This window comes from Pristiophorus japonicus, chromosome 17 (assembly GCF_044704955.1).
Source record: "Pristiophorus japonicus isolate sPriJap1 chromosome 17, sPriJap1.hap1, whole genome shotgun sequence".
Taxonomy (NCBI): domain Eukaryota; kingdom Metazoa; phylum Chordata; class Chondrichthyes; family Pristiophoridae; genus Pristiophorus; species Pristiophorus japonicus.
Genome location: NC_091993.1, coordinates 26693619 through 26721336, shown reverse-complemented (window position 1 = coordinate 26721336; position 27718 = coordinate 26693619). Strand labels below are relative to the sequence as shown.

The window sequence follows — 27718 nt, the reverse complement described above, 5'->3', positions numbered from 1 at the left end:
TGCCTGGGCCCCAAGCTCTGGAACTCCCTCCCTAAACCTCTCCGCCTCTCTACCTCTCTTTCCTCCTTCAAGGCGCTCCTTAAAACCTACCCCTTTGACTGAGCTCATGCGCTAATTTCTACTTATGCGGCTTGGTGTGAATTTTTTATCGCATAACGCACCTGTGAAGTGCCTTGAGACATTTCACTGCGTCAAAGGCGCTATATAAATTCAAGTTGTTGTTGATGTCAGGCGCACGTCGAGCCCCCCCGAGGGGGTTGGTGGTACTTTGCGCGGAATTGGCTTCGCCTCATGCTCGCTGCCACCGGCTGCTCACTGCGCGCTGGAGCCCCGGGTCACCCCACTAACACATGTGTTGCTCTTTCTCCACAGATGACATGGCGCCCACAGTACCGCAGCTCCAAGTTTCGGAACGTTTACGGGAAAGCGGCCAACCGGGAGCACTGCTTCGACGGCATCTCCATCACCAAGAATGTCCATGACAACCACTTCTGTGCCATCAACCCCAAGTTCCTCGCCATCGTAACCGAGACCGCCGGCGGAGGGTCCTTCATAGTCATCCCGCTGGAACAAGTAAGAGCCATTTCCATGGCAACCCGCGACCCACGGCAACCTTGAGCATTGGCAGCATTGAAGTGGTACACTGGCCAGGGAGCAGGGCTTGGTGCCAAACCCTTTTGCAGACCCTCCGCGCACAAGAAGCAATAAATAAATGAAAGGGGAACTGGGATTATTTTTGTAAAGCTTAAACACTGCCTGCTTGGAAACATTCTGAATTGTGCAAATACGATTAAACAGTGTTATAGATGTAAAGAGGGGATTGCGGCTGGTGTTCCAGTTAGAGGGATTACTGGTGCGGCAGCCAGCAAGCAGAATGTGGGCATGGTGCGAGGGGACCAGGGAATGGGGAAAGAAAGAGGGGAACGAAAGAAAGAAAGAAAGAAAGAGAGAAAGAAAGAGAGAAAGGACATTGCTGTTTATGGGAGCTTGCTGTGCATATATTTTCTGCCACGTTGCTAGATAAGAACATAAGAAATAGGAGCAGGAGTTGGCCATTTGGCCCCCTTGAGCCTGCTCCGCCATTCAATGAGATCATGGCTGATCATCTACCTCAACTCCACTTTCCTGCACTGTCCCCATATCTATCGTCTCTATCTTGAATATACTCAAGGACTGAGCCTCCACAGCCCTCTGAGGCAGAGAATTCCAAAGATTCACCACCCTCTGAGTGAAGACATTTCTCCTCGTCTCAGTCCTAAATGGCCGACTCCTTATTCTGAGACTGTGACCCCTGGTTCTGGACTCCCCAGCTGTCAGCTGTGGCTCAGTGGGTAGCACTCTCGCCTCTGAGTCAGAAGGCTGTGGGTTCAAGTCCCACTCCAGGAACTTTAGCACATAAAAATATCTAGGCTGACACTCCCAGTGTGGTGCTGCACTGCCAGAGGTGCTGTCTTTTGGATGAAACATTAAACTGAGGCTCTGCCATGTGGACTTAAAAGATCGCACAACACTACTTTGAAGAAGAGCAGGTGAGTGACTATTTGTACTGTGCTTTTGCTGTGGAGTCCCCGCCCCCAATCCTCCCGCCGTTCGAGTTCCCACCCCCACAAACCGGATGCTTGCTTGGGGGGGTGGGCGGAGAGAAGGAACTGAGGAAAGACAAATCACGTTATTCCAACCCCCTTTACACCCACACACGGCATCGTTGGAGTGGATGAAATCCAGAAGTCATGACACTGACATTTCATACTCAATAATCCGCACACAATGCCCCATCTACGGAAGGCGGCGGGGGCAAGGGACTTTGGCTGGGGAGGGGGAGACATACTTGCGCTGGGGTAAGGGACTTTGCCTGGAATTTGGTGTCTTCTGGGGAGATCTATCCTCTGTGGCTTCTAGAAGTCAAAGTGGATCGAGTTACAATTTGCGAAGTCAGTCAGAACTTGGGCTGAGCAGCTCCAGTTACACATTCCAGAGAAACCTCAGGGTGTGGCTTATCCTCCAAGGGGACCAATCAGAGGCAAGGGGGCGACCATTTTTACAGTACAAATAAACGGGTCCCAATATTTATCCCTCAATCAACATAACAAAAAAACAGATTATCTGGTCATTATCACATTGCTGTTTGTGGGAGCTTGCTGTGCACAGGTTGGCTGCCGCGTTTCCTACGTTATAACAGTGACTACACTTCAAAAGTAATTCATTGGCTGTAAAGTGCTTTTAAACGTCCAGTGGACGTGAAAGGCACTATATAAATGCAAGTCTTTCTTTCCCCAGCCAGAGGAAACATCCTCCCTGCATCTACCCTGTCAGGCCATGAAAGAATTGTGTATGTTTCAATGCGATCACCTCTCATTTTTCTAAACGCAAGAGACTATATTACAACAGTGACTACACTTCAAAAGTTCTACATTGGCTTTCAAGCGCTTTGGGACGTCCTGAGGTGGTGAAAGGCGCTATGTAAATGCAAGCTCGTTATTTTACTGAAAGGATCGTTGTGGAGATTTAGCTTTGCTCACAGAATGTGGGGTCTACAGTGTCTTCGTACTGAACGGCGGGGAAATTTCTGGTCAGTGCGACATGTGGGACACATCAGAAGTGTGGGGCCAGCTGCTGGGTGAGGTAATGGGACTGGATCTTGGGCCTGGGGCTAGGCAGCAGTTACTGGCCACAGCTGTCAGCGCTGTGTGACAGGTTAACCTGACAGTGTGGAGCCTAGCTCCTGCTGCGTTGCATTTGATCATTCAAATCTGAAAAAGAAATGTTCGCCTGATGTGGGAGTTTGGATCCCTGAAGGCCCCAGGCCTCTCATGTACCTGGTTTGGCCTCAACTGGAGTACTGTGTCCCATTCTGGGCGCCGCACTTTCGGAAGGATGTGAAGGCCTTAGCGAGGCTGCAGAAAAGATTTACGAGAATGGCTCCAGGGATGAGAGACTTCAATTACGAGGATAGACTGGAGAAGCTGGGGTTGTTCCCCTTAGAGCCGAGAAATTTGAGAGATTTGATCGAGGTGTTCAAAATCATGAAGGGTCTGGACAAAATAGAGAGAGAGAAACTGTTCACATTGGCGTGGGTCGTGAACCAAAGGACACAGATTGACGGTGATTGGCGGAGGAACCAAAGGCGACATGAGGGAAAACGTTTTCATGCAGCGAGTGGTTGGGATCTGGAATGTGCTGCCTGAAAGGGTGGTGGAGGCAGACTCAATCGTGGCTTCCAAAAGGAAATTGGATAAGTACCTGAAGGAAAACAATTAGCAGGGCTACGGGGAAAGGGCGGGGGAGTGGGACTGGCTGAGGTGCTCTTGCAGAGAGCCGGCACGGGCTCGACGGGCCGAATGGCCTCCTTCTGAGCTGTAACCGTTCTGTGATTCTGTCTGTACCTTCATGGTTCCGCTGGTAAAGCCATCCACCGCGGCCGAGAGGGGCATCCCGGGGACGGGTGGGAGCCCGACCTCAATCAGGGTGGGGGGCGCGGGGGACGGGGGAGAATGACCAGGCTTCACTGTGTCGGTGCACAGGTAACGAAGGCCACTTGGGTGAGGTGCTAAAGTGGGCCAGCACCAGTGGATCAGGTGTGCTGAGCCAAAGTCAACATCTCCCAGAGTAGGCGACCTTATTGAAACGTATAAGATACTGAGGGGGCTCGACAAGGTAGATGCAGAGAGGATGTTTCCCCTCGTGGGGGAATCTAGAACTAGGGGGCATAGTTTCAGAATAAGGGGTTGCTCATTTAGAACTGAGATGAGGAGGAATTGTATATCTATGGAATTCTCTGCCCCAGAGAGCTGTGGAGGCTGAGTCATTGAATATATTTAAGGTGGAGATAGACAGATTTTTGAACGATAAGGGACCACTGAGGGAATGAACTGAGGGAATGATCAGCCATGATCTTATTGAATGGCGGAGCAGGCTCGAGGGGCCGAATGGCCTACTCCTATTTCTTATGTTCTTATGAGGCAGGACACAACGGTCTCACTGCTGGAGGGGGCACGGAGCACAGCCGAGAAGAGAGTAAAGGGAAAAAAATCAGGCAGGGGAAGAATGGAAAGAAGGGGAAGGCTGGCTTCAACCAAAACACATCGTCGAACGGTCCACAGATCTGTGAGAAGTCCGGTATATGCCCACAGGGGAGGCTGACTCCAGAACAACACCCGAATCCCATTGTTGCTGAGTGAAGCCGTAAAGAAAGAAAGAAGGACTTGCATTTATATAGTGACTTTCACGGGCCATCAGACATCTCAAAAAGCGCTTTACAGACAATTAAGTATTTTGGAGTGTAGTCACTGTTGTAATGTGGGAAACGCGGCCGCCAATTTGCGCACAGCAAGCTCCCACAAACAGCAATGCGATAATGACCCAGATAATCTTTTTCTTATGATGTTGATTAAGGGATAAATATTGGCCAGGACACCAGGGATAACTCCCCTGCTCTTCTTCAAAATAGTGACATGGGATCTTTTACGTCCACCTGAGAGAGCAGGTGGGGCCTCGGTTTAACGTCTCATCCGAAAGCCAAGAAGCCCACCATGAGACTAACCGGCAGAAGATTACACAGCGGAATGTAATGACCCTTAAATACATTTCATGCACTTGGTTTAATTAAAACATCCATGCCCCCTCCTCCACCCCCACCCCCACCCAGCCTCCTTCATAATCAGCATTGTGCAAAAATAACAAACAACCCAATACTTGGAGTGGAGTGAGAGCAATCTGTCATTGCTGGCACTGGGCCAACACAGTGAGATTATCTACACAGGTGCCCCCCCCCCCCCTTTTAATGGAAAATAAGTCAGTCTGAATGAATTCTACAGCAGGGTGAGGTAAACAACAGGCCCAGCGATACCATGGCAACCGGTATTCTACCCACAACGGCTGTAGTCTGTGAATAGACTGTTAGATCATCTGCGGTTATCACTGGGCCTGCAAGCTTTCACAGTGACCAGGAGAAATGGCTCTTGTTTCCCCGTGGTGTTTGTGTGTGTCACAAACTCGAGTAGTCGGCAGCAGCTCCCAGAGCCGCCACCTCCTCCACTGCGGAGGGCAAGGGCAGCAGAACATCACTGCCTCCCAGGTTCCCCTCCGAGTCACACACGCACCATCCCGAAGTGGACATAGAAACATAGAAATCGGCCGTTCCTTCATTGTCGCTGGGTCACAATCCTGCAACTCCATCCCTAACAGCACTGTGGGAGCACCTTCACCACACGGACTGCAGCGGTTCAAGAAGGCGGCTCACCACCACCTTCTCAAGGGCAATTAGGGATGGGCAATAAAAAAAGACTTGCATTTATATAGCGCCTTTCACAACCACAGGACATCCCAAAGCACTTAACAGCCAATGAAGTACTGTTGGAGCGAAATAATGTGGGAAACGGGGCAGCCAATATGCATACAGCAAGCTCCCACAAACAGCAATGTGATCATGACTGAATAATCTGTTTTTGTTATTGTAAAGTCCCTTCCCCTCAGTACAGATTCACACGAGGCATGTCGTGAAGTCAAGGTCACTCTGGACCTGCACCTTTATTTCACAGCTCTGGAATGCTGCACTTGCCTGAGACCTGTCCTTATATACCTGTCTCTTGCAAGTGCACCCCTGGTGGTAAGGTATGCTGCTGGTTACAGGTCATATCTTATTACAGTCATGTATAGCATGTTGGGATACAGTTATATATAATAATGTAAGATACATGACAGTTATGTGGATTGAGGGATAAGTATTGGCCCCAGGATACCAGGGATAACTCCCCTGCTCTTCTTCAGAATAGCAGCATGGGATCTTTTACATTCACCTGAGAGCAGACGAGGCCTCGGTTTAACGTCTCATCTGAAAGACGGCACCTCCGACAGTGCAGCACTGGGAGTGTCAGCCTAGATTTTTATGCTCAAGTCCCTGGAGTGGGACTTGAACCCACAACCTTCTGACTCAGAGGTGAGGGTGCTCCCCTGAGCAATAGCTGCCAAGTTGCTAAACGAGGCGGGGTGCACTTTAACAGGCATTTCAAGTCTTCTCCTTGACTACGTAAAGAGGCCCATAAAACACAATAGCGGAAAATTCCATGCTGACCTACATCCATTCCAGTTTCCACTGGCTCGGCTTGTTATGCTTTTCAGACTCAGTGAGCTGGCCAGCAGCCACCTGGCAGCTTAGCCCATTTCATGCTGATCGCTCCTGAGAAAGAAATTCAGAGAATCTGATCCCCTTAAAGGTGCACTGCCTTCAAACCCAGGGAGGGAGAATGCCCAGATAAGTTCCCGCCCTGTGTCAGTCGTGGCTCAGTGGGCAGCACACTTGTCTCTGAGTCAGAAGGTCGTGGGTTCAAGTCCCACTCCAGGGACTTGAGCATAAAAATCTAAGCTGACACTCCCAGTGCAGTGCTGAGGGAACGCTGCACTGTCGGAGGTGCCGTCTTTGGGATGAAACTTTAAACCAAGGCCCCGTCTACTACATAAGAACATAAGAATTAGGAACAGGAGTAGGCCATCTAGCCCCTCGAGCCTGCTCCGCCATTCAACATGATCATGGCTGATCTGGCCGTGGACTCAGCTCCACATACCCACCCGCTCCCTGTAAACCTTAATTCCCTTATTGGTTAAAAATCTATCTATCTGTGATTTGAATACATTCAATGAGCTAGCCACAGCTGCTTCCTTGGGCAGAGAATTCCACAGATTCACAACCCTCTGGGAGAAGAAATTTCTTCTCAACTCGGTTTTAAATTGGCTCCTCCGTATTTTGAGGCTGTGCCCCCTAGTTCTAGTCTCCCCGACCAGTGGAAACAACCTCTCTGCCTCTATCTTGTCTATCCCTTTCATTATTTTAAATGTTTCTATAAGATCACCCCTCATCCTTCTGAACTCCAACGAGTAAAGACCCAGTCTACTCAATCTATCATCATAAGGTAACCCTCTCATCTCCGGAATCAGCCTAGTGAATCGTCTCTGTACCCACTCCAAAGCTAGTATATCCTTCCTTAAGTAAGGTGACCAAAACTGCACGCAGTACTTCAGGTGCGGCCTCACCAATACCCTGTACAGTTGCAGCAGGACCTCACTGCTTTTGTACTCCATCCCTCTCGCAATGAAGGCCAACATTCCATTCGCCTTCCTGATTACCTGCTGCACCTGCAAACTAACTTTTTGGGATTCATGCACAAGGAGTTCCATTATTTGAAGGGGCTGCTCCTGAAATTCTGGCTGCACTTCAGTCCCACTCTCCTGATCTTTGGGCACCCTGTGCGGAGGGGAGCGGGTAGGTCTGAAGGCCTCCTCGTAGGACTGCTCCTGGGCACGGCCAAGGGTGCCATCAGCCGGTCCAGGCAGCGGGCGGTCGAGGGGGTCGTTCAACCTGACTGCCTGCCTCTCTTCCGCTCTTACATCCGGTCCAGGGTGTCCTTGGAGATGGAGCACGCGGTGTCCACCGGTACGCTCGCAGCCTTCCGCGAGAGGTGGGCACCGGAGGGACTGGAGTGCATCATCACGCCCGGCAACCAAATTTTAATTTGATTTTACGTTTTAAAGTTAATTTGTTTTAATTGCCGGTGCTTTTAGTGTCCCCTTCCCTTTTTATAGGGGGCACTGGGGAAAAATTGTGATTTTAGTGCCCAAAAAAAAACCAAAAAAAGAAAAACACAAAAAAAAACAAAAAAAAGGGGGGGAAAAAAAGGGCCTTGTAAATGTCTGGAGTGTCACCCAGGTCGGGTGGCACTCTTTAATGTTTATGTTTTCGCAGGTAAACTCAAAAGAGTTTCATGCACAAGGACCCCCAGGTCCCTCTGCACCGCAGCATGTTGTAATTTCTCCCCATTCAAATAATATTCCCTTTTACTGTTTTTTTTCCCAAGGTGGATGACCTCACATTTTCCGACATTGTATTCCATCTGCCAAACCTTAGCCCCTTCGCTTAACCTATCTAAATCTCTTTGCAGCCTCTCTCTGTCCTCTACACAACCCGCTTTCCCACTAATCTTTGTGTCATCTGCAAATTTTGTTACACTACACTCTGTCCCCTCTTCCAGGTCATCTATGTGTATTGTAAACAGTTGTAGTCCCAGCACCAATCCCTGTGGCACACCACTAACCACCGATTTCCAACCCGAAAAGGACCCATTTATCCCGACTCTCTGCTTTCTTTTAGCCAGCCAATTCTCTATCCATGCTAATACATTTCCTCTGACTCTGCGTACCTTTATCTTCTGCAGTAACCTTTTGTGTGGCACCTTATCGAATGCCTTTTGGAAATCTAAATACACCACATCCATCGCTACACCTCTATCCACCATGCTCATTATATCCTCAAAGAATTCCAGTAAATTAGTTAAACATGATTTCTCCTTCATGAATCCATGTTGCGTCTGCTTGATTGCACTATTCCTATCTAGATGTCCCGCTATTTCTTCCTTAATGATAGCTTCAAGCATTTTCCCCACTACAGATGTTAAACTAACCGCCCTATAGTTACCTGCCTTTTGTCTGCCCCCTTTTTAAACAGAGGCATTACATTAGCAGCTTTCCAATCCGCTGGTACCTCCCCAGAGTCCAGAGAATTTTGGTAGATTATAACGAATGCATCTGCTATAACTTCCGCCATCTCTTTTAATACCCTGGGATGCATTTCATCAGGACCAGGGGACTTGTCTACCTTGAGTCCCATTATCCTGTCCAGCACTACCCCGCTAGTGATAGTGATTGTCTCAAGGGCCTCCCTTCCCACATTTCCGTGACCAGCAATTTTTGGCATGGTTTTTGTGTCTTCCACTGTGAAGACCGAAGCAAAATAATTGTTTAAGGTCCCAGCCTTTCCACATTTCCCATTATTAAATCCCCCTTCTCATTTTCTAAGGGACCAACATTTATTTTAGTCACTCTTTTCCGTTTTATATATCGGTAAAAGCTTTTACTATCTGTTTTTATGTTTTGCGCAAGTTTACTTTCGTAATCTACCGGTATCTTTCCTTTCTTTATTGCTTTCTTAGTCATTTTTTGCTGTCGTTTAAAATTTTCCCAATCTTCGAGTTTCCCACTAACCTTGGCCACCTTATACGCATTGGTTTTTAATTTGATAACTCTCCTTTATTTCCTTGGTTATCCAAGGCTGGTTATCCCTTCTCTGACCACCCTTCTTTTTCACTGGAATATATTTTTGTTGCAAGAACTCCTTAAAAGTCCTCTACTGTTCTTCAATTGTGCCACCGTTTAGTCTGTGTTTCCAGTCTACTTTAGCCAACTCTGCCCTCATCCCACTGTAGTCCCCTTTGTTTAAGCATAGTACGCTCGTTTGAGACACTACTTCCTCACCCTCAATCTGTATTACAAATTCAACCATACTGTGATCACTCATTCCAAGAGGATCTTTTACTGGGAGAGAGGATCTTTTACTAGTTCGTCTCAGGTGGACGTAAAAGATCCCATGGCACTGTTTTGAAGAAGAGCAGGGGAGTTCTGCCCGGTGTCCTGGAGCCAATATTTATCCTTCAATCAACATCACTAAAGAAACAGATGATCTGGTCGTTATCACATTGCTGTTTGTGGGAGCTTGCTGTGCATGAATTGGCTGCCGCGTTTCCCACTTTACAACAGTGACTACACGTCAAAAAGTACTTCATTGGCAGTAAAGTGCTTTGGGGCGTCCTGAAGTTGTAAAAGTCACTGTAGATATGCAAGTCTTTCTTTCAACACCGGGACATTCAGGTACAATGCGATGATATGTTCCGAGTCCTGGGCATTGCTTGTTTGATGTAAACGCATAGAAGAACATCGAAGCGTTGACGGAGAGGACGAGGGTAGTTTCTGAGAGTTTGCGGTCCCATTGGGGATATTACCCCTCCAGGTAGGACATATTCCTGCAGCTTTCATCGTGTATGGCTGCTGCGATGATACACGCCGGCAATTAAATCGCAACTTTTCTCAAAAACATCGTACTGATGAATTTGCACTATTAAAAAAACTCACATTGGTTGCCTAATTGATTATGGGGATCAATATATCAATCACCCCGGTCTCCAACCAACCCTGCCCCACGATTGGTCATAAAAACATAAGAAATAGGAGCAGGAGTCGGCTATTCGGCCCCTCGAGTCTGCTTCACCATTCAATGAGATCAGGGCTGATCTGCTACCACGATATCCCTCGATTCCCTTACTTTTAAAAAATCTATCGATCTCTATCTTAAATATAATCAACAACTGAGCCTCCACATCTCTCTGTGGTAGACAATCCCAATAGACTAACTGAGAAAAATTGTGATTTTCAAGACTACCGCTGCCCTCTGCTGTCCAAGTTGTAAAATGACACACAGCTTCTTTTTACAAAAACCTTCTCAATCACAGAATTTTACAGCAGGAGGCCATTCGGCCTGTCGTGCCTGTGTCGGCTCTTAGAGCGATCCAATTAGTCCTACTCTCCCTGCTCTTTCCCCATTATTTTTTCTTTTCAAGTATATATATCCAATTCCCCTTTGAAAGTCACTATTGAATCTGCTTCCATTGCCCTTTCAGGCAGCGCATTCCAGATCACCACAACTCGCTGCGTAAAAATACCTTCTCATCTCCCCCATTTCTTTACTAAGTCAACCCTTAATTAATGTTTTCAGAATTCCCTAGAAACTGACTGTCCCTTCTGATTAAAACTGCACCAAGTGCCACTCATGTGTGCTGCAAGGTTAGAGTTCATGTAGGTGAACATATTCAACACAACAATAACCTGGATTTATATAGCGCCTTTAATGTAGTGAAACGTCCCAAGGTGCTTCACAGGAGTATTATGAGACCAAAAATTGGACACCGAGCGGTATAAGGAGAAATTAGGGCGGGTGACCAAAAGCTTGGTTAGAGAAGGAGGTTTTAAGGAGCGTCTTGAAGGAGGAAAGCGAGGTAGAGAGACGGAGCGGTATAGGCAGAGAGTTCCAGAGCTTGGGGCCCAGGCAACAGAAGACACAGCCACCAATAGTTGATCGATTATAATCAGGGATGCTCGAGGGCAGAATTAGAGGAGTGCAGACATCTCGGGGGGTTGTGGGGCTGGAGGAGATTACAGAGATAGGGAGGGGTGAAGCCATGGAGGGATTTGAAAATAAGGATGAGAATTTTGAAATCGAGGTGTTACTTAACCGGGAGCTAATGTATGCCGACGAGCATAGGGGTGATGGCTGAGTGGGACTTGGTGCAAGTTAGGATATGGGCAGCCGAGTTCTGGATCACCTCTAATCTATGTAGGATGTGTGATTAAATACAAGGGTGGAAGGGTCAGTATAAATGTCACAGGGCAGGAATTACAATTACACTGATCTCACACCGTATGTTTAACACACTCATACCGTATGCTTCTCTGTACTATAAACCCACAGTCCTCTTTTTAAATACAATGCTACCAAGTGTTGGTAGAAAAAGAAAGAACGTGCATTTATATAGCGCCTTTCAGACTCTAAGGATGCCCCAAAATGATTGGCAGCCAATGAAGTAGTTTGAGGCGCAGTAAGGCTAATGTAGACAAATGCAGCAGCCAATTTGCGTACAGCAAGGTCCCACTAACAGCAATGAGATAACTGATCGGATAATCTGTTTTTACTGATGTTGGAGGCGGGATCAATTTTGGCCAGGACAGCGGATGAACTTTCTGGTCTTCTTCAACTGGCGACATTGGATCTTTCTCCCGGATTTTGCTCACAGCAGGGCCCAGCAGATTAATCTTTGATTCCTGGAGATCCCAGGATAATCCTGGAGGGTTGCCAACCTTCGACCTTGGGCCCCCGATTTGCATAAGCTGTGGGGCGACCGTGAGCTCCAGGCAGGTGTCCTGGATGACCAAAGGCGACTTGACCACCATGGTGTGTAGCGTGCTGCCAGTGCCAGCTGTGGCTCAGTGGGTAGCACTCTCGCCTCTGAGTCAGAAAGTTGTGGGTTCAAGTCCCACGCCAGAGACTTGAGCACATAAATCCAGGCTGACACTCCAGTGCAGTGCTGAGGGAGCGCCGTACTGTCGGAGGTGCCATCTTTCGAATGAGCTGTTAAACCGAGGCCCCGTCTGCTCTCTCAGGTGGACGTAAAAGATCCCATGGCACTATTTCGAAGAAGAGCAGGAGATTTATCCCCGGTGTCCTGGTCATTATTTATCCCTCAATCAACATAACAAAAACAGATTATCTGGTCATTATCACATTGCTGTTTGTGGGAGCTTGCGCAATATGGCTGCCCTGTTTCCTACATGACACTCCAAAAGTACTTCATTGGCTGTAAAGCGCTTTAGGACGTCCGGTGGTTGTGAAAGGCGCTATAGAAATGCAAGTCTGTCAGTGCAGAATGAGCATGGGCATGCCACCCGCTATATTGGGCCTGGGCACGTCTGTTTCTCGCCCGATAAAGTGGGCGTCACACAATGGGAGTTGTAGACCGCCGATCCTGCGACTGAGTGTTGCAGTGTTGCAGCGAGGCAAGGACCTGAGGCTGAGTGTTGTCGCAACGACAGACAGCGAGAGGAATCCTGCTCCTTCAGCGGAGGCTGGTGCTCCTAGCTGCTGGATAGGCAGCGAGTCAAACCCTCGGCTTTCTGTTCGGTGCGTTAGGTCGATGCCGCCGGAGAACGGTGGTGCCTTGAGACTGTCAGCTGCAGCCTCCAGAGACGGCAAAACATTTGGCGACGGTTGTAATTTACAGCGCGGCGCGAGCCCGCACTCACGGGCCGCTGGTCCTGCCGCGGAATTGTTCGCTGGGGCTGGGTTGAATGCAGCGTCTGTGCTGGTGGTTATCAGTGCGGGCAGTCGGGCGTTAGGTGTAGAGACACACCAACGTTAGCGTCCTCGTCCAGGCCAACATCCCCAGCATCGAAGAACTGACCACACTCGACCAGCTCCGCTGGGCAGGCCACATCATCCGCATGCCAGACACGAGATTCCCAAAGCAAGCGCTCTACTCTGAACTCCTTCACGGCAAACGAGCCAAAGGTGGGCAGAGGAAACGTTACAAGGACACCCTCAAAGCCTCCCTGATAAAGTGCAACATCCCCACTGACACCTGGGAGTCCCTGGCCAAAGACCGCCCTAAGTGGAGGAAGTGCATCTGGGAGGGCGCTGAGCACCTCGAGTCTCATCGCCGAGAGCATGCAGAAACCAAGCGCAGGCAGCGGAAAGAGCATGCGGCAAACCTGTCCCACCCACCCGTTCCCTCAATGACTGTCTGTCCCACCTGTGACAGAGACAATGGCTCTCGTATTGGACTGTTCAGCCACCTAAGGACTCATTTTAAGAGTGGAAGCAAGTCTTCCTCAATTCCGAGGAACTGCCTATGATGATGATGATGATGTAGAGAGGAGCAGGAGGCCGAGCTGGGACACGGGCACCAGCTGCGTCCCACACATTCCCAGGCAAAGGCCGGGCTGACTTCGGACGGTAAACACGGAGGCTGATCAAAGTTTATTCTTGGGAACAAGCAAGCTGTCTTTAAGCACTACTTACATCGGATCAGCGGCAGTCCCATGTCGGGGATTAACACTGAAAGATTACAGGGGCACTGGGTGACCCTTCCATCAACCCTCACCCTTGACCCTCATGGCTCACAGTTTGCACCAATGCAGTGGCCCCATTTAGAAAGCAAAATGTCCCAGTGCTGGTGATCCCTGTGAATCATCATAGGCAGTCCCTCGGAATCGAGGAAGACTTGTTTCCACTCTTAAAACAGTCCAATACAAGGGATATGGGGATAGTGCAGGAAAGTGCAGTTGATCTTATTGAATGATGGAGCACGCTCAAGGGGCCGAATGGCCTACTCCTGCTTCTCATGTTCTTTGCAGCCTGCTTCTCTTACTGCATGATCCCGTTACATTTTTGCGTATGTGAAAGAAAGAAAGACTTGCATTTATATAGCACCTTTCCCAACCACCGGATGTCTCAAAGTGCTTTACAGCCAATGAAGTACTTTTGAAGTGTAGTCACTGTTGTATTGTGGGAAACACGGCAGTCAATTTGCACACAGCAAGCTCCCACAAACAGCAATGTGATAATGACCAGATAATCTGTTTTAGTGATTTAGGCTGAGGGATAAATATTGGCCAGGACACTGGGGATAACTCCCCTGCTCTTCTTCGAAATAGTGCCATGGGATCTTTCACATCCCTAAGAGGGCCTCGGTTTAACGTTCCTTATGAAAGACAGCACCTCGGACAGTGCAGCACTCCCTCAGCACTGCACTGGGAGTGTCAGCCTAGATTTTTTTTTTGTGCTCAAGTCCCTGGAGTGGAACTTTTCTAAATATACTAGTACCCCCTGTACACCATCTGTGGCATTTCCCATGGTAAGTCAGCACCAACAACTTGCATTCATATAGCACCTTTATCCTAGTAAAACGTCTCAAGGCGCTTCACGGGAGTATTATAAAACAAAATTTGACACCGAGCTGCATAAGGAGAAATTAGGGCAGATGACCAAAATGCGTGGTCAAAGAGGTACGTTTTAAGGAGCGTCTTTCATGGACATATTAGTGAATCTCCCGTGGCCTTGCCCATGGTTTGTAACACGAGTGTGTATTTTAAGCTGGCTGTAGCAGGCTGAGAGATAGGCAAAGTACCACATCTGGAGTAAATAAGAACATCAATGTGGATGTGGTGTATTTGGATTTCCAGAAGGCATTCGATAAGGTGCCACATAAAAGGTTACAAGATAAAAGTTCACGGGGTTGGGGGTAATATATTAGCATGGATAGAGGATTGGCTAACGAACAGAAAACAGAGAGTCGGGATAAATGGGTCATTTTCCAGTTGGAAAACAGTGAATAGTGGGGTGCTGCAGGGATCAGTGCTGGGACCCCAACTATTTACAATGTATATTAACGACTTGGATGAAGGGACCGAGTGTAATGTAGCCAAGTTTGCTGATGATACAAAGATGGGTGGGAAAGCAAATTGTGTGGAGGCCAAAAAAATCTGCGAAGGGATATAGACAGGCTAAATGAGTGGGCAAACATTTGGCAGATGGAATATAATGTGGGAAAATGTGAGGTTATCCATTTTGGCAGAAAAAAAATAGAAAAGCATATTATAATTTAACTTGAGAAAAATTGCAAAGTGCTGCAGTACAGAGGGACCTGGGGGTCCCAGTGTATGAAACACAAAATGTTAGTATGCAGGTACAGCAAGTAATCAGGAATGTTGGCCTTTATTGCATGGGGGATGGAGTATAAAAGCAGAGAAGTCCTGCTACAACTGTACAGGGTATTGGTGAGGCCACACCTAGAATACTGTGTACAGTTTTGGTCTCCGTATTTAAGGAAGGATATACTTGCATTGGAGGCTGTTCAGAGAAGGTTCACTGGGTTGATTCCGGAGATGAGGGGGTTGACTTATGAAGATAGATTGAGTAGGTTGGGCCTATACTCAATGGAGTTCAGAAGAATGAGAGGTGATCTTATCGAAACATATAAGATAATGAGGGGGCTCGACAAGGTGGATGCACAAAGGATATTTCCACTCATAGGGGAAACTAAAACTAGGGGGCATAGTCTCAGAATAAGGGGCTGCCCATTTAAAACTGAGATGAGAAGAAATTTCTTCTCTCAGAGGGTTGTAAATCTATGGAATTCTCTGCCCCAGAGAGCTGTAGGCTGGGTCATTGAATATGTTTAAGGCGGAGATAGTCAGATTTTTGAGCGATAAGGTAGTAAAGGGTTATGGGGAGCGGGCAGGGAAGTGGAGCTGAGTCCATGATCAGACAGCCATGATCTTATTAAATGGCGGAGCAGGCTCGAGGGGCCAGATGGCCTACTCCTGCTCCTATTTCTTATGTTCTTATGTAACAATGGTTATTACAAGAAGATTTAAGTATAAGAGTAAAGACGTCTTCTTGCAATTATATCGGGCCCTGGTGAGACCTGGAGTATTGTGTACAGTTTTAGTCTCTTTACCTAAGGAAGGATATACTTGCCATAGAAGGAGTGCAACAAAGGTTCACCAGACTGATTGCTGGGATGGGGGGATTGTCCTATGAGGAGAGATTCAGTAGACTAGGCCTATATTCTCTAGAGTTTAGAAGAATGAGAGGTGATCTCATTGAAACATACAAAATTCTCACAGGCCTTGACAGGGTAGATGCAGGGAGGATGTTTCCCCCTGGCTGGGGAGTCTTGAACCAGGGATCACAGTCTCAGAATAAGTGGTTGGCCATTTAAGACTGAGGGAGGAGAAATGTATTCGCTCAGAGGGTGGTGAATCTTTGGGATTCTCTACCCCAGAGGGCTGTGGGGGCTCAGTCGTTGAGTATATTAAAGACGGAAATCGATAGATTTTTGGGTATTAAGGGTATCGAGGGATATGGTGACAGTGCGGGAAAGTGGAGTTGAGGTAGAAGATCAGCCATGATATTGAATGGCGGAGCAGGCTCGAGGGGCTGAATGGCCGGCTCCTGTTCCTAATTCTTATGTTCTTATGTAAGGTTGCAGCGCCACCTGTGGGGGAAGTAGGGACAGCAGCCATTACCATTACCGTTCATTGATTTCAATGGATCGAAGGGTGGGGTGGCAGAACTTTGTCAGCTCAGGGATTTTAATATAATCACTAGAGGACCTCCCAAGGCTTAGTGGGAAGAAGTGGTTGCGGGGGGGTATTTTTCATTTTTCATCTCCACCGCCAGGGCAGTTATCTGGTGGAGCGGATTGCCCACCCACTGCAGAATCCACGTGATTTTCATTCCATTGAAATTGCAGGATGAAAACGGGTGGGGGGTGGGGTTTCTACAATGGGAGGGGGGCTAAATTAACACCCAGGCAGGAACGGTGAAAATTAACCCCTCCCCCCCCCCCCCCCCCCCCGCCTCCCGTTTCCTACAAAACAACAGTGACCACACTTCCAAAAAAGTGCTTCATTGGCTGTAAAGCGCTTTGGGATGTCCTGAGGTCATGAAAGGCGCTATATAAATGCAAGTCTTTCTTTGCAAGAGGCTGAGAGAGGTGATAGTGCCAGCTCTGGACAAACGAGGGGAACGGTAGCAAAGTGGTTTTGTTACTGGACTAATAATCCAGCGGCCTGGACTAATCCGGAAACGTGAGTTCAGATCCCACCATGGCAGCTGGGGAATTTAAATTCAGTTAATTAAATAAATATGGAATATAAAAGCTAGTATTAGTGATGGTGACCATGAAACTACCGGATTGTTGTAAAAACCCATCTGGTTCACTAACGCCCTTTCGGGAAGGAAATCTGCCGCCCTTAACCGGTCTGGACACTGTATGTGACTCCAGACCCACAGCAATGTGGTTGACTCTGAAATGGCTCAGCGAGTCACTCAGTTGGACCAAACTGCTACGGCACAGGCAGCACTATGGGAGCACCTTCACCACACGGACTGCAGAGGCTCAAGAAGGCAGCTCACCACCACTTTCTCGAGGGCAATTGGGGATGGGCAATAAATGCCGGCCTTGCCAGCGATGCCCACATCCCCCGAACGAATAAATATAAATATAACAGCGAGAATAACAGGATTGGCATTAGAGGCAACATCGCCACCCTGTAGAAGAACTATAAATAGCACGTACCCATACAGCTGCAGCATCACCCATTGATTTTGGTGGACTGGATTCATGTTACCACCTCAAGAACCGATGTAAAGAAGATACTCTCCCCCATTTGCACCCTATGGACCCAGTACTAACTGTCATGCTGCAAAGATAAGGTTCTTCAAGTAGAAAGATCTGCATGGCTATGGGGAAAGAGTAAGGGAGTGAATGGTTGCAGCACAGAAGGAGGCCATTCGGCCTGTCGAGCCCGTGCCGGCTCTCTGCCAGAGCACCTAGCCAGTCCCACTCCCCCGCCCTTTTCCCGTAGCCCTGCAATTTTGTTTCTTTCAGGTACTTATCCAACTCCCTTTTGAAAACCACGATTGAGTCTGCCTCCAGCACCATTTCAGACAGTGCATTCCAGATCCTAACCACTTGCTGCGTAAAAAAGATTTTCCTCAGTGGGACCAATTGGATAGCTCATTCAAATAGCGGCGTAGTCACGATGGTTTGAATGGCATCCTCTGTGTCCAGAACAATACCCGGACTTCAAGGGTTAAGTTACACGGAGAGATTACACAAACAAGGGTTGTATTCCTTGAAATTTAGAAGGTTAAGGGGTGATCTGATCGAAGTTTTCGGGTTATTAAGGGGAAGAGACAGGGTAGATAGAGAGAAACTATTCCCATTGGTCGGGGAGTCTAGGACGAGGGAGCATGGTCTAAATATTAGAGCCAGACCTTTCAGGGGTGAAATTAGGAAACACTTCGACACACAAAGGGTAGTAGAGGTTTGGAACTCTCTTCCACAAACGGCAACTGATGATGGAGCAATTGTTAATTTTAAATCTGAGATTGATAGCTTTTTGTTAACCAAAGGTATTAGGGATATGGGCCAAAGGCGGGTATATGGAGATAGGTCGCAGATCAGCCATGATCTCATTGAATGGTGGAACAGGCTCAAGGGGCTGAATGGCCACCTCCTGTTCCTATGTTCCTATGATTCTAGAAACCAACAAGATCATGGCACTATGTATTGTACTTGGATATTTTTAAGTGAAGAAAGACTTGCATTTGTATATTTATGGCTGTGCCTATTTGTACTAACTGAAATGCAGCCATTTCTCTGATTGGCTCTCCATTTTCACATGACCTATTGCTCATTGGTCCCCTTGGAGGACAAGCCACGCCCTGAAGTTCCTCTGGAATGTGTAACTGGAACCACCCAGTACAAGTTCTGAGTGACTTTCTAATTTGTAATTCGATCCGTTTTGACTTCAGAAGCCACAGAGGATAGATCTCCCCAAAAGCCACCAAGTTCCAGCCAAAGTCCCTTACCCCAGCGCAAGTGCATCCCTCCCCCAGCTGAAGACCATTACCCTAGCACAAAGGCATGACCTTACCCGTCTCCCACCATCGATGGGGCATTGTGTGCAGATTGTTAACAGGTTTATTGGGTATGAAGTGAATAGTGACAGTCGTGACTTCTGGATTTCATCCACTCCAATGATGTCCCTTGTAACATACGCACTGAGCGTTCCGAGAAATCGGGCGTGGGTGTTGTTGTGTATCTGTAAAGCATGCACTCCCATGTTCCGCCACCAGGGAGCGCATCCCCTGTAGTCCCAAGGGATCCTAGCATCCTTTGGGAGCACTGTACATAAGCCGGCCCCTAAGGCCTGTTCCTCACTCTGGAGTGTCTTAATAAAGACTGAGGTCACTGTTACTTTAATCTCCCTGTGTGCCGTCTCATCTGTGTTAGGAACACAATAACTGGCGACGAGTATACGAATCCAACGCAAAGATGCAGCAAACTGTGGGCATCCTGGAGAAGTTCTCGGAGGGTGAGGACTGGGAAGCCTATGTCGAACGGCTAGACCAGTACTTTGTAGCCAACGAGCTGGACGGAGAAGGAAGCACTGCAAAAAGGAGAGCGGTCCTCCTCACGGTCTGCGGGGCACCAACCTACAGCCTCATGAAGAATCTTCTGGCTCCAGTGAAATCCACAGATAAGTCATATGAGGAGCTGTGCACACTGGTTCGGGAGCATCTTAACCCGAGGGAGAACGTGCTGATGGCGAGGTATCGGTTCTACACGTGCCAGCGATCTGAAGGTCAGGAAGTGGCGAGCTATGTCGCTGAGCTAAGGCGACTTGCAGGACAATGTGAGTTTGATGGCTACCTGGAGCAAATGCTCAGAGACTTTTTTGTACTGGACATTGGCTACGAGACCATCCTACGAAAACTTTTGACTGTAGAGACACCGACCCTCAGTAAGGCGATTGCGATAGCACAGGCGTTTATGTCCACCAGTGATTACACCAAACAAATCTCTCAGCACACAAGTGCTAGCAATGTTCATAAATTAACTGGAAATATGTTTGCGAGCAGAAATGTACAGGGTAGAACCCACCAGTCTGCAACTGCCAGCAGACCTCAGGTGACCCAGATGACTCAGAGTCCGCAACAAAGGATGAATGCAAGGCAATTCACACCTTGTTGGCATTGTGGAGGTTTCCATTCAGCCTATTCATGCCGCTTCAAAGGGTATGTTTGCAAGAGCTGTGGAACAATGGGGCACCTCCAACGAACTTGCAGACGAGCTGCAAGCTCTGCAAAACCTGCTAACCACCACGTGGCAGAGGAAGATCAGTGGATCAAAGCAATTTCGAGCCTGAGAGAGAGGAGGCAGATGCTGAAGTGCACGGGGTGCACACATTTTCGACAAAATGTCCACCTATAATGCTAAATGTAAAATTGAATGGCTTACCCGTAGCCGTGGAACTGGACACTGGTGCTAGCCAATCCATCATGAGCAAAAAGATGTTTGAGAGACTGTGGTGCAACAAGGCACTCAGACCAGCCCTAAGCCCCATCCAACAGAGAACGTACACCAAAGAGCTTATCACTGTCCTGGGCAGCGCCATGGTCAAGGTCACCTACGAGGGCACGATGCACGAACTGCCACTCTGGATTATCCCGGGCGATGACCCCACACTGCTTGGAGGGAGCTGGCTGGGCAAAATCCGCTGGAACTGGGATGACATCCGAGCACTATCACATGTCGATGAGGCCTCATATACCCAGGTTCTTAACAAATTTCCTTCCCTTTTGGAGCCAGTCATTGGAAACTTTTCTGGGGCGAAGGTGCGGATCCACTTGGTCCCAGAGGCACAACCCATTCACCACAAGGCGCGAGCGGTACCTCACATGATGAGGGAGAGAGTGGAAATCGAGCTGGACAGGCTGCAACGCGAGGGCATCATCTCCCCAGTGGAATTAAGCGAGTGGGCCAGCCCGATTGTTCCAGTACTCAAAAGTGATGGCACGGTCAGGATTTGCGGCGATTATAAAGTAACTATTAATCGTTTCTCACTACAGGACCAATACCCGCCATCTAAGGCAGACGACCTATTTGCGACGCTGGCAGGAGGCAAGATGTTCACCAAGCTCGACCTGACTTCGGCCTACATGACGCAGGAGCTGGAGGAGTCTTCGAAGGGCCTCACCTGCATCAACACGCACAAGTGACTGTTCATCTATAACAGATGCCCGTTTGGAATTTGGTCGGCTGCAGCGATCTTCCAGAGAAACATGGAGAGCTTACTCAAGTCGGTACCACGCACGGTGATTTTTCAGGACGACATATTGGTCACGGGTCGGGACACCGTCGAGCACCTACAAAACCTGGAGGAGGTCCTCCAGCGACTGGATCGCGTAGGGCTGCGGCTGAAGAGGTTGAAATGCGTCTGCATGGCAACAGAAGTGGAGTTTTTGGGGAGAAAGATCGCGGCGGATGGCATTCGGCCCACAGACACCAAGACAGAGGCTATCAGGAATGCGCCCAGGCCACAGAAAGTCACGGAGCTGCGGCCATTCCTGGGACTCCTCAACTAATTTGGTAACTTCCTACCGGGGTTAAGCACCCTCTTAGAGCCCCTACATGTGTTATTGCGTAAAGGTGAGAACTGGGTATGGGGAAAAAAAACAAGTAATTGCTTTTGAGAAAGCCAGAAACATTTTATGCTCCAACAAGCTGCTTGTATTGTATAACCCGTGTAAAAGACTTGTGCTAGCATGTGATGTGTCGTCGTACAGAGTCAGGTGTGTATTACAACAAGCTAACATTGCGGGGAAGTTGCAACCTGTCGCCTATGCCTCCAGGAGCTTGTCTAAGGTCGAGAGGGCCTACAGCATGATTGAGAAAGAGGCATTAGCATGTGTGTTCGGGGTAAAGAAAATGCATCAGTACCTGTTTGGCCTCAAATTTGAGCTGGAAACCGATCACAAGCCCCTCATATCCCTGTTCGCCGAAAACAACGGGATAATTACTAATGCCTCAGCCCACATACAAAGGTGGGCACTCGCGCTATCAGCGTATAACTATACCATCCGCCATAGGCCAGGCACCGAGAACTGTGCGGATGCTCTCAGTCGGCTACCATTGCCCACCACGGGAGTGGAAATGGCGCAGCCTTTAAACTTGTTGATGGTGGCGCAGCCCGCAGACTTGTTGATGGTCATGGAAGTGTTTGAAAATGATAAATCACCTGTCACGGCCCATCAGATTAGGACTTGGACCAGCCAAGATCCTCTGCTGTCCCTAGTAAAAAATTGTGTACTGCATGAGAGCTGGGCCAGCAACCCCATTGAAATGCAAGAGCTAATCAAGCCGTTCCAGCGGCGAAAGGACGAGCTGTCCATTCAGGCAGACTACCTGTTGTGGGGTAACCGCGTAGTGCTACCCAAAAGGAGCAGGGAGACGTTCATCTCGGATCTCCACAGCACACACCCGGATATAGTAATGATGAAAGCGATAGCCAGATCCCACGTGTGGTGGCCCGGGATCGACTCTGACTTCGAGTCCTGTGTATGGCAATGCAGCATGTGTGCTCAGTTGAGCAACGCGCCCAGAGAGGCACCACTAAGTTTGTGGTCCTGGCCCTCCAGACCATGGTCGAGGATCCATGTCGACTATGCGGGGCCGTTTCTCAGTAAAATGTTCCTGGTGGTGGTGGATGCTTTTTCGAAATGGATTGAATGTGAAATAATATCGGGAAGCACCGCCACCGCCACCATTGAAAGCCTGAGGGCTATGTTTGCCACCCACGGCCTGCCTGACATACTGGTCAGTGACAACGGGCCATGTTTCACCAGTGCTGAATTTAAAGAATTCATGACCCGCAATGGGATCAAACATGTCACCTCGGTCCCGTTTAAACCAACCTCCAATGGGCAGGCAGAGCGGGCAGTACAAACAATCAAACAGAGCCTCAAACGAGTCACAGAAGGCTCACTCAAACCCGCCTCTCCCGAGTACTGCTCAGCTACCGCACGAGACCCCACTCTCTCACAGGAGTGCCCCCGGCTGAGCTACTCATGAAAAGGACACTTAAAACCAGACTCTCGCTGGTTCACCCCAACCTGCATAATCAGGTAGAGAGCAGGCAGCAGCAACAAAATGTAAATGATGGTAGCGCCACTGTGTCACAGGAAATTGATGTGAATGACCCTGTTTATGTGCTAAACTATGGACATGGTCGCAAGTGGATCGCGGGCATGGTGATAGCTAAAGAAGGGAGTAGGGTGTTTGTAGTCAAACTAGACAATGGATAAATTTGCAGAAAGCACCTGGACCAAACGGGGTTGCGGTTCACAGACTGCCCTGAACAACCCACAGCAGATACCACCATTTTCGAGCCCACCACACACACCTAAAGGATCAATGACACCACCCCGGATCAGGAAATCGAACCCATCACGCCCAACAGTCCAGCAAGGCCAGGCTCACCCAGCAGCCCTGCAGGGCCAACAACATGCCAGCCCAGCGAGGGCACAGCCAACACACCAGAACAGACATTTGTACCGAGGCAGTCCACCAGGGAAAGAAAGGCTCCCGACCGCCTCACCTTGTAAATAGTTTTCATTTTGACTTTGGGGGGGGGGGTGATGTTGTGTATCTGTAAAGCATGCACTCCCATGTTCCGCCACCAGGGAGCGCATCCCCTGAAGTCCCAAAGGATCCCAGCATCCCTTGGGAGCACTGTATATAAGCCGGCCCCTAAAGCCTGTTCCTCACTCTGGAGGTCACTGTTACTTTAACCTCCCTGTGTGCAGTCTCATCTGTGTTAGAAACACAATAGTTGTAAAAGGGGTTGGAAGAACCTCTCTCCCCTCAGATCCCCCAAATCCCATGTCTCTTTCTCTCCCCCCCCCACCCCCGGCTCTCTTTCCCATGCCCCCCCCAGCTCTTCCCCCCCCCCCGCCCCCAGTTCTCTCAAAGCCCCTGCCCCTGGTTCTTTCAAAGCCCCCGCCCCCAGCTCTCTCTCTCCCCCCCACCCCCAGCTCTCTCTCTCTCTCCCCCCCACCCCCAACTCTCTCTCTCCCCACCCGCCCCAGCTCTCTCACCCCCCCCCCCACACCCCCAGCTCTCTCTCTGTCCCGCCCCCCCACCCCCAGCTCCCTCTCTCCCCCCCGCCACCAGCTCGCTCTCTTCCCCCCGCCTCCCCAGCTCTCTCTCCCCCCATCCCCAACTCTCTCTCCCCACTCCCCCCAAGCTCTCTCTCCCCCCCCAGTTCTCTCTCCCCCCGTCACCTCCAGCTCTCACTCCCCCCCACCCCCAGCTCTCTCTCCCCCCACCCCTAGCTCTCTCTTCCCCCTTCACCCCTCTCTCCCCCCCATCCCCAGCTCTCTCTTCCCCCCACCCCTCTCTCCCCCCATCCCCAGCTCTCTCTCTGCCCCCCCGCTCTCTCTCCCCACCCCCAGCTCTCTCTCCTCCTCCCCCCATCCCCAGCTCTCTCTTCCCCCCCCAGCTCTTTCTCTCCCCCACCCCAGCTCTCTCTCCCCTCTCCCCCAGTTCACCCTCCGCCCCCCCCCACTCTCTCCCCCCCCACCACAGCTCTCTCCCTCCCCTCCCACCCCCCTCCCCAAGGTTCTCTCTCCCCTTCCCCACCGCCCCCCCTCAGCTCTCTGTCCTAACTCTCGCTTCTGCGCATGCATCAGGAGGGAGACTTAGTACAAATAGTTACTCCGTCTATTTATGCGCCCCACCTGTCGAAAGCTCTGCCTGTTTACAAGGTGTTGCTTCGGTCATTCATGTACATGCTGCTTGTAGCCACCAGATGGTGTCATTGTTGGAGGCCACTGAGCAGCACGCACATGGTGCTGCTCTGGTATAAAAGGCCAGCCATTTTGTGAATCAGTCACTTTGGGCCTAAATAAAGTAGAAGCAAGGTTGTGTCTTGCTTAGTTAAACAGTACTCAGTTTGAAACTTTATTGCATATATAACAGCCTCCCATCTGTACTGTCTCACTGCAGAGAAAGGTCTCTGGCCCCACCTAGTGTCAGAGACTGCAACAACGCCTCACATTGCAAACCCTCTGCTTTTGTCTTTGGGTAATTGTGGTCCTTCCTCAGCTCTTTTTGAAAAGCTATTTTTAGGGCATAGGCGTTGTATAATTAGCTGTTCTCCAGCAGAGTTTGCACTTTTGGTCATCCCTCGCTGTGCCTGCACAGTCAGCCATTAATCTTGCATGGCCTGAAGATGCATTTTTTTTAAATACATTTTTTTAAATTTCCTTTCATTTTTCTCCCCTGCTCTCCTGAAGGTGATGGCTCCTCACTGGGGTATAGTTCCATGGGCGCTGGGTACCATCCAGCACCTCACCCGTTCTCACCTAGCCAGCACACTATTTGACTGCTCAGGCATCGCCATCGGTAACCTGTCCTGGTCTTGAAGGGTTGATTTCCTCCGCTGTTGTCTGTCGTTCCACGCGAGTCACTGGGTAATGAACAGAAGCAGGAACACGGCCCAATTCTCCTCTGTCTCACCCAGGAGCGCCGGGGATAATTGTAACATTCCCGACCTGTGACCCAGGACTGTCGTATGAGGAGAGATAGGGTCGACTAGGCCTGTATTCATTAGAGTTTAGAAGAATAAGAGGGGATCTCATTGAAACATATAAAATTCTGACTGGGTTGGATAGACTGGATGCTGGGAGGATGTTTCCCCTGGCTGGGAAGTCTAGAACAAGAGGTCACAGGATACGGGGTAGGAAATTTAGATCGAGATGAGGAGAAATTTTTTCACTCAGAGGGTGGTGAACCTGTGGAATTCTCTACCACAGAAGGCTGTGGAGGCCAAGTCACTGAATATATTTAAGAGGGAGATAGATAGATTTCTAGACACAAAAGACATCAAGGGGTATGGGGGGAAAAGCGGGAATATGGTCTTGAAATAGAGGATCAGCCATGATCATATTGAATGGCGGTGCAGGCTCGAAGGGCCGAATGGCCTACTACTGCTCCTATTTTCTATGTTCCTATAACCCATTGACACAGCACAGGCTGGGGATGGGGACCTGGATCACCCACATGATGCCCTCGCCCACTCAGCCACTGAAGCAACCAATGTGACTGCTGACCACTTAACTCCCGCTGTTCTCTCACTCGATATTAGAGGGAAATTACACCTGCCCCCTGTTTCAGAGGCAAAATCTGCTCTTGGGTGTCAGCTGTGGCTCAGTCGCTCACACTCTCACCTCTGAATCAGAAGGTTGTGGGTTCAAGTCCCACACCAGGAACTCGAGCACATCATGAAGGCTGGCGATGGAGTTTGGCCCTGAGGTAGCGCTGCACTGTCGGAGCTGCCGTCATTAAACCGAGGCCCCGTCTGCTCTCTCAGGTGGATGTAAAAGATCCCATGGCACTATTTTGAAGAAGAGCAGGGGAGTTATCCCCGGTGTCCAGGGACCAATATTTATCCCTCAACCAACATCACTAACAAACAGATTATCTGGTCATTATCACATTGCTATTTGTGGGAGCTTGCTGTGCGCAATTTGGCTGCCGCGTTTCCCACATCGCAACAGTGACTTCATTGGCTGTGAAGCGCTTTGGGACGTTCTGAGGACGTGAAAGGCGCTATATAAATGCAAGTCCTTTCTTTCACCGATTTCGCACCAATCAGTTGTTAAGTAACCATCCTCTCTCTCCCTCTCTCTTTCTCAGACAGGCCGGATTGATCCTCTTTACCCTAAAGTCTGCGGTCACCAGGGAAACGTGCTGGACATTAAATGGAACCCGTTTGTGGACAACATTGTTGCTTCCTGCTCGGAGGACACTTCTGTGAGTAATGTCATTATAAATATTGCAGTCCCTAAAAGGAGCTGTTTCACATTAATAATTCATCTGTACAGGAACTAAATTGACACGGACGTGTAATTACACCTTCTCTCGCCTAACGTTACGGGCCGGGAATTTCCTCCGACTGCTCCCACTCTGCTGGCAGTGCCGCACAAACCATATTTCTGCACTTTTTAGCCACAATAATGCCGAAAGATTGGGAGCAGCTCTTGAGGAATTTCCCGGCACGACTCTCCATATGGACTTTATATTATCATCGCTTAGTGGCCAAGGCTGAAGATCCCCCATCTTTCTAGTCTTTTCCCATAACTCAGTCCGCTGACACTGGGGCTCAGGCCTTACAGCACCTGGTGAGGGGGACATGTACTACATTTCTGTCCCTCAGTCCATCGCTCCGTCCCTCAGTCCATCTGTCCGTTCATCCATCGCTCCGTCCATCCATCAGTCCATCCATCCATCGCTCCGTCCATCGCTCCAGTCCGTCCATCGCTACGTCCATCCGTCCATCGTTCTGTCCATTGCTTCGGTCCGTCCATCGCTCTGTCCTTCAGTCCATTGCTCCGTCCATCCATCGCTCCATCCGTCCATCGCTCCTTCCATCGCTCCGTCTGTCCATCGCTCCGTCCGTCTATCGCTACGTCCATCGCTCCGTCCGTCGCTCCGTCCATCCATCGCTCTGTTCGTCGCTCCTTCCATCGCTCCATCCGTCGCTCCGTCCGTCCATCGCTCTGTCCGTCGCTCCATCTGTCCATTGCTCCTTCCATCGCTCCGTCCATCCATCGCTCTGTCCGTCGCTCCGTCTGTTCATTGCTCCTTCCATCGCTCCGTCCATCGCTCCTTCCGTCCATCGCTCCGTCCATCCATCGCTCCGTCAATCCATCGCTCCATCGCTCCGTCCGTCCGTCGCTCCTTCCATCGCTCCGTCCGTCCATCGCTCCTTCGATCGCTCCGTCCGTCGCTCCGTCCGTCCATCGCTCCGTCCATCCATCGCTCCGTCTGTCCATTGCTCCTTCCATCTCTCCGTCTGTCCATCACTCCTTCCATCGCTCCGTCCATCGCTCTGTCCGTCCATCGCTCCTTCCATCACTCTGTCCGTC

The 27718-nt window shown here is 49.5% G+C and overlaps 1 protein-coding gene across 2 annotated transcripts in view; it reads left to right on the top strand.

Annotated features, from left to right (window-relative positions):
• coro2ba (coronin, actin binding protein, 2Ba) overlaps positions 1-27718 on the top strand; it is a 241822-nt gene that overhangs the window by 149173 nt on the left and 64931 nt on the right. For both annotated transcript variants that reach the window (XM_070858511.1, XM_070858512.1), the window contains exons 2-3: positions 373-573; positions 26487-26603. In XM_070858511.1, coding sequence (XP_070714612.1) covers positions 373-573; positions 26487-26603 — 318 coding nt within the window. The remainder of the gene's footprint in view (positions 1-372; positions 574-26486; positions 26604-27718) is intronic.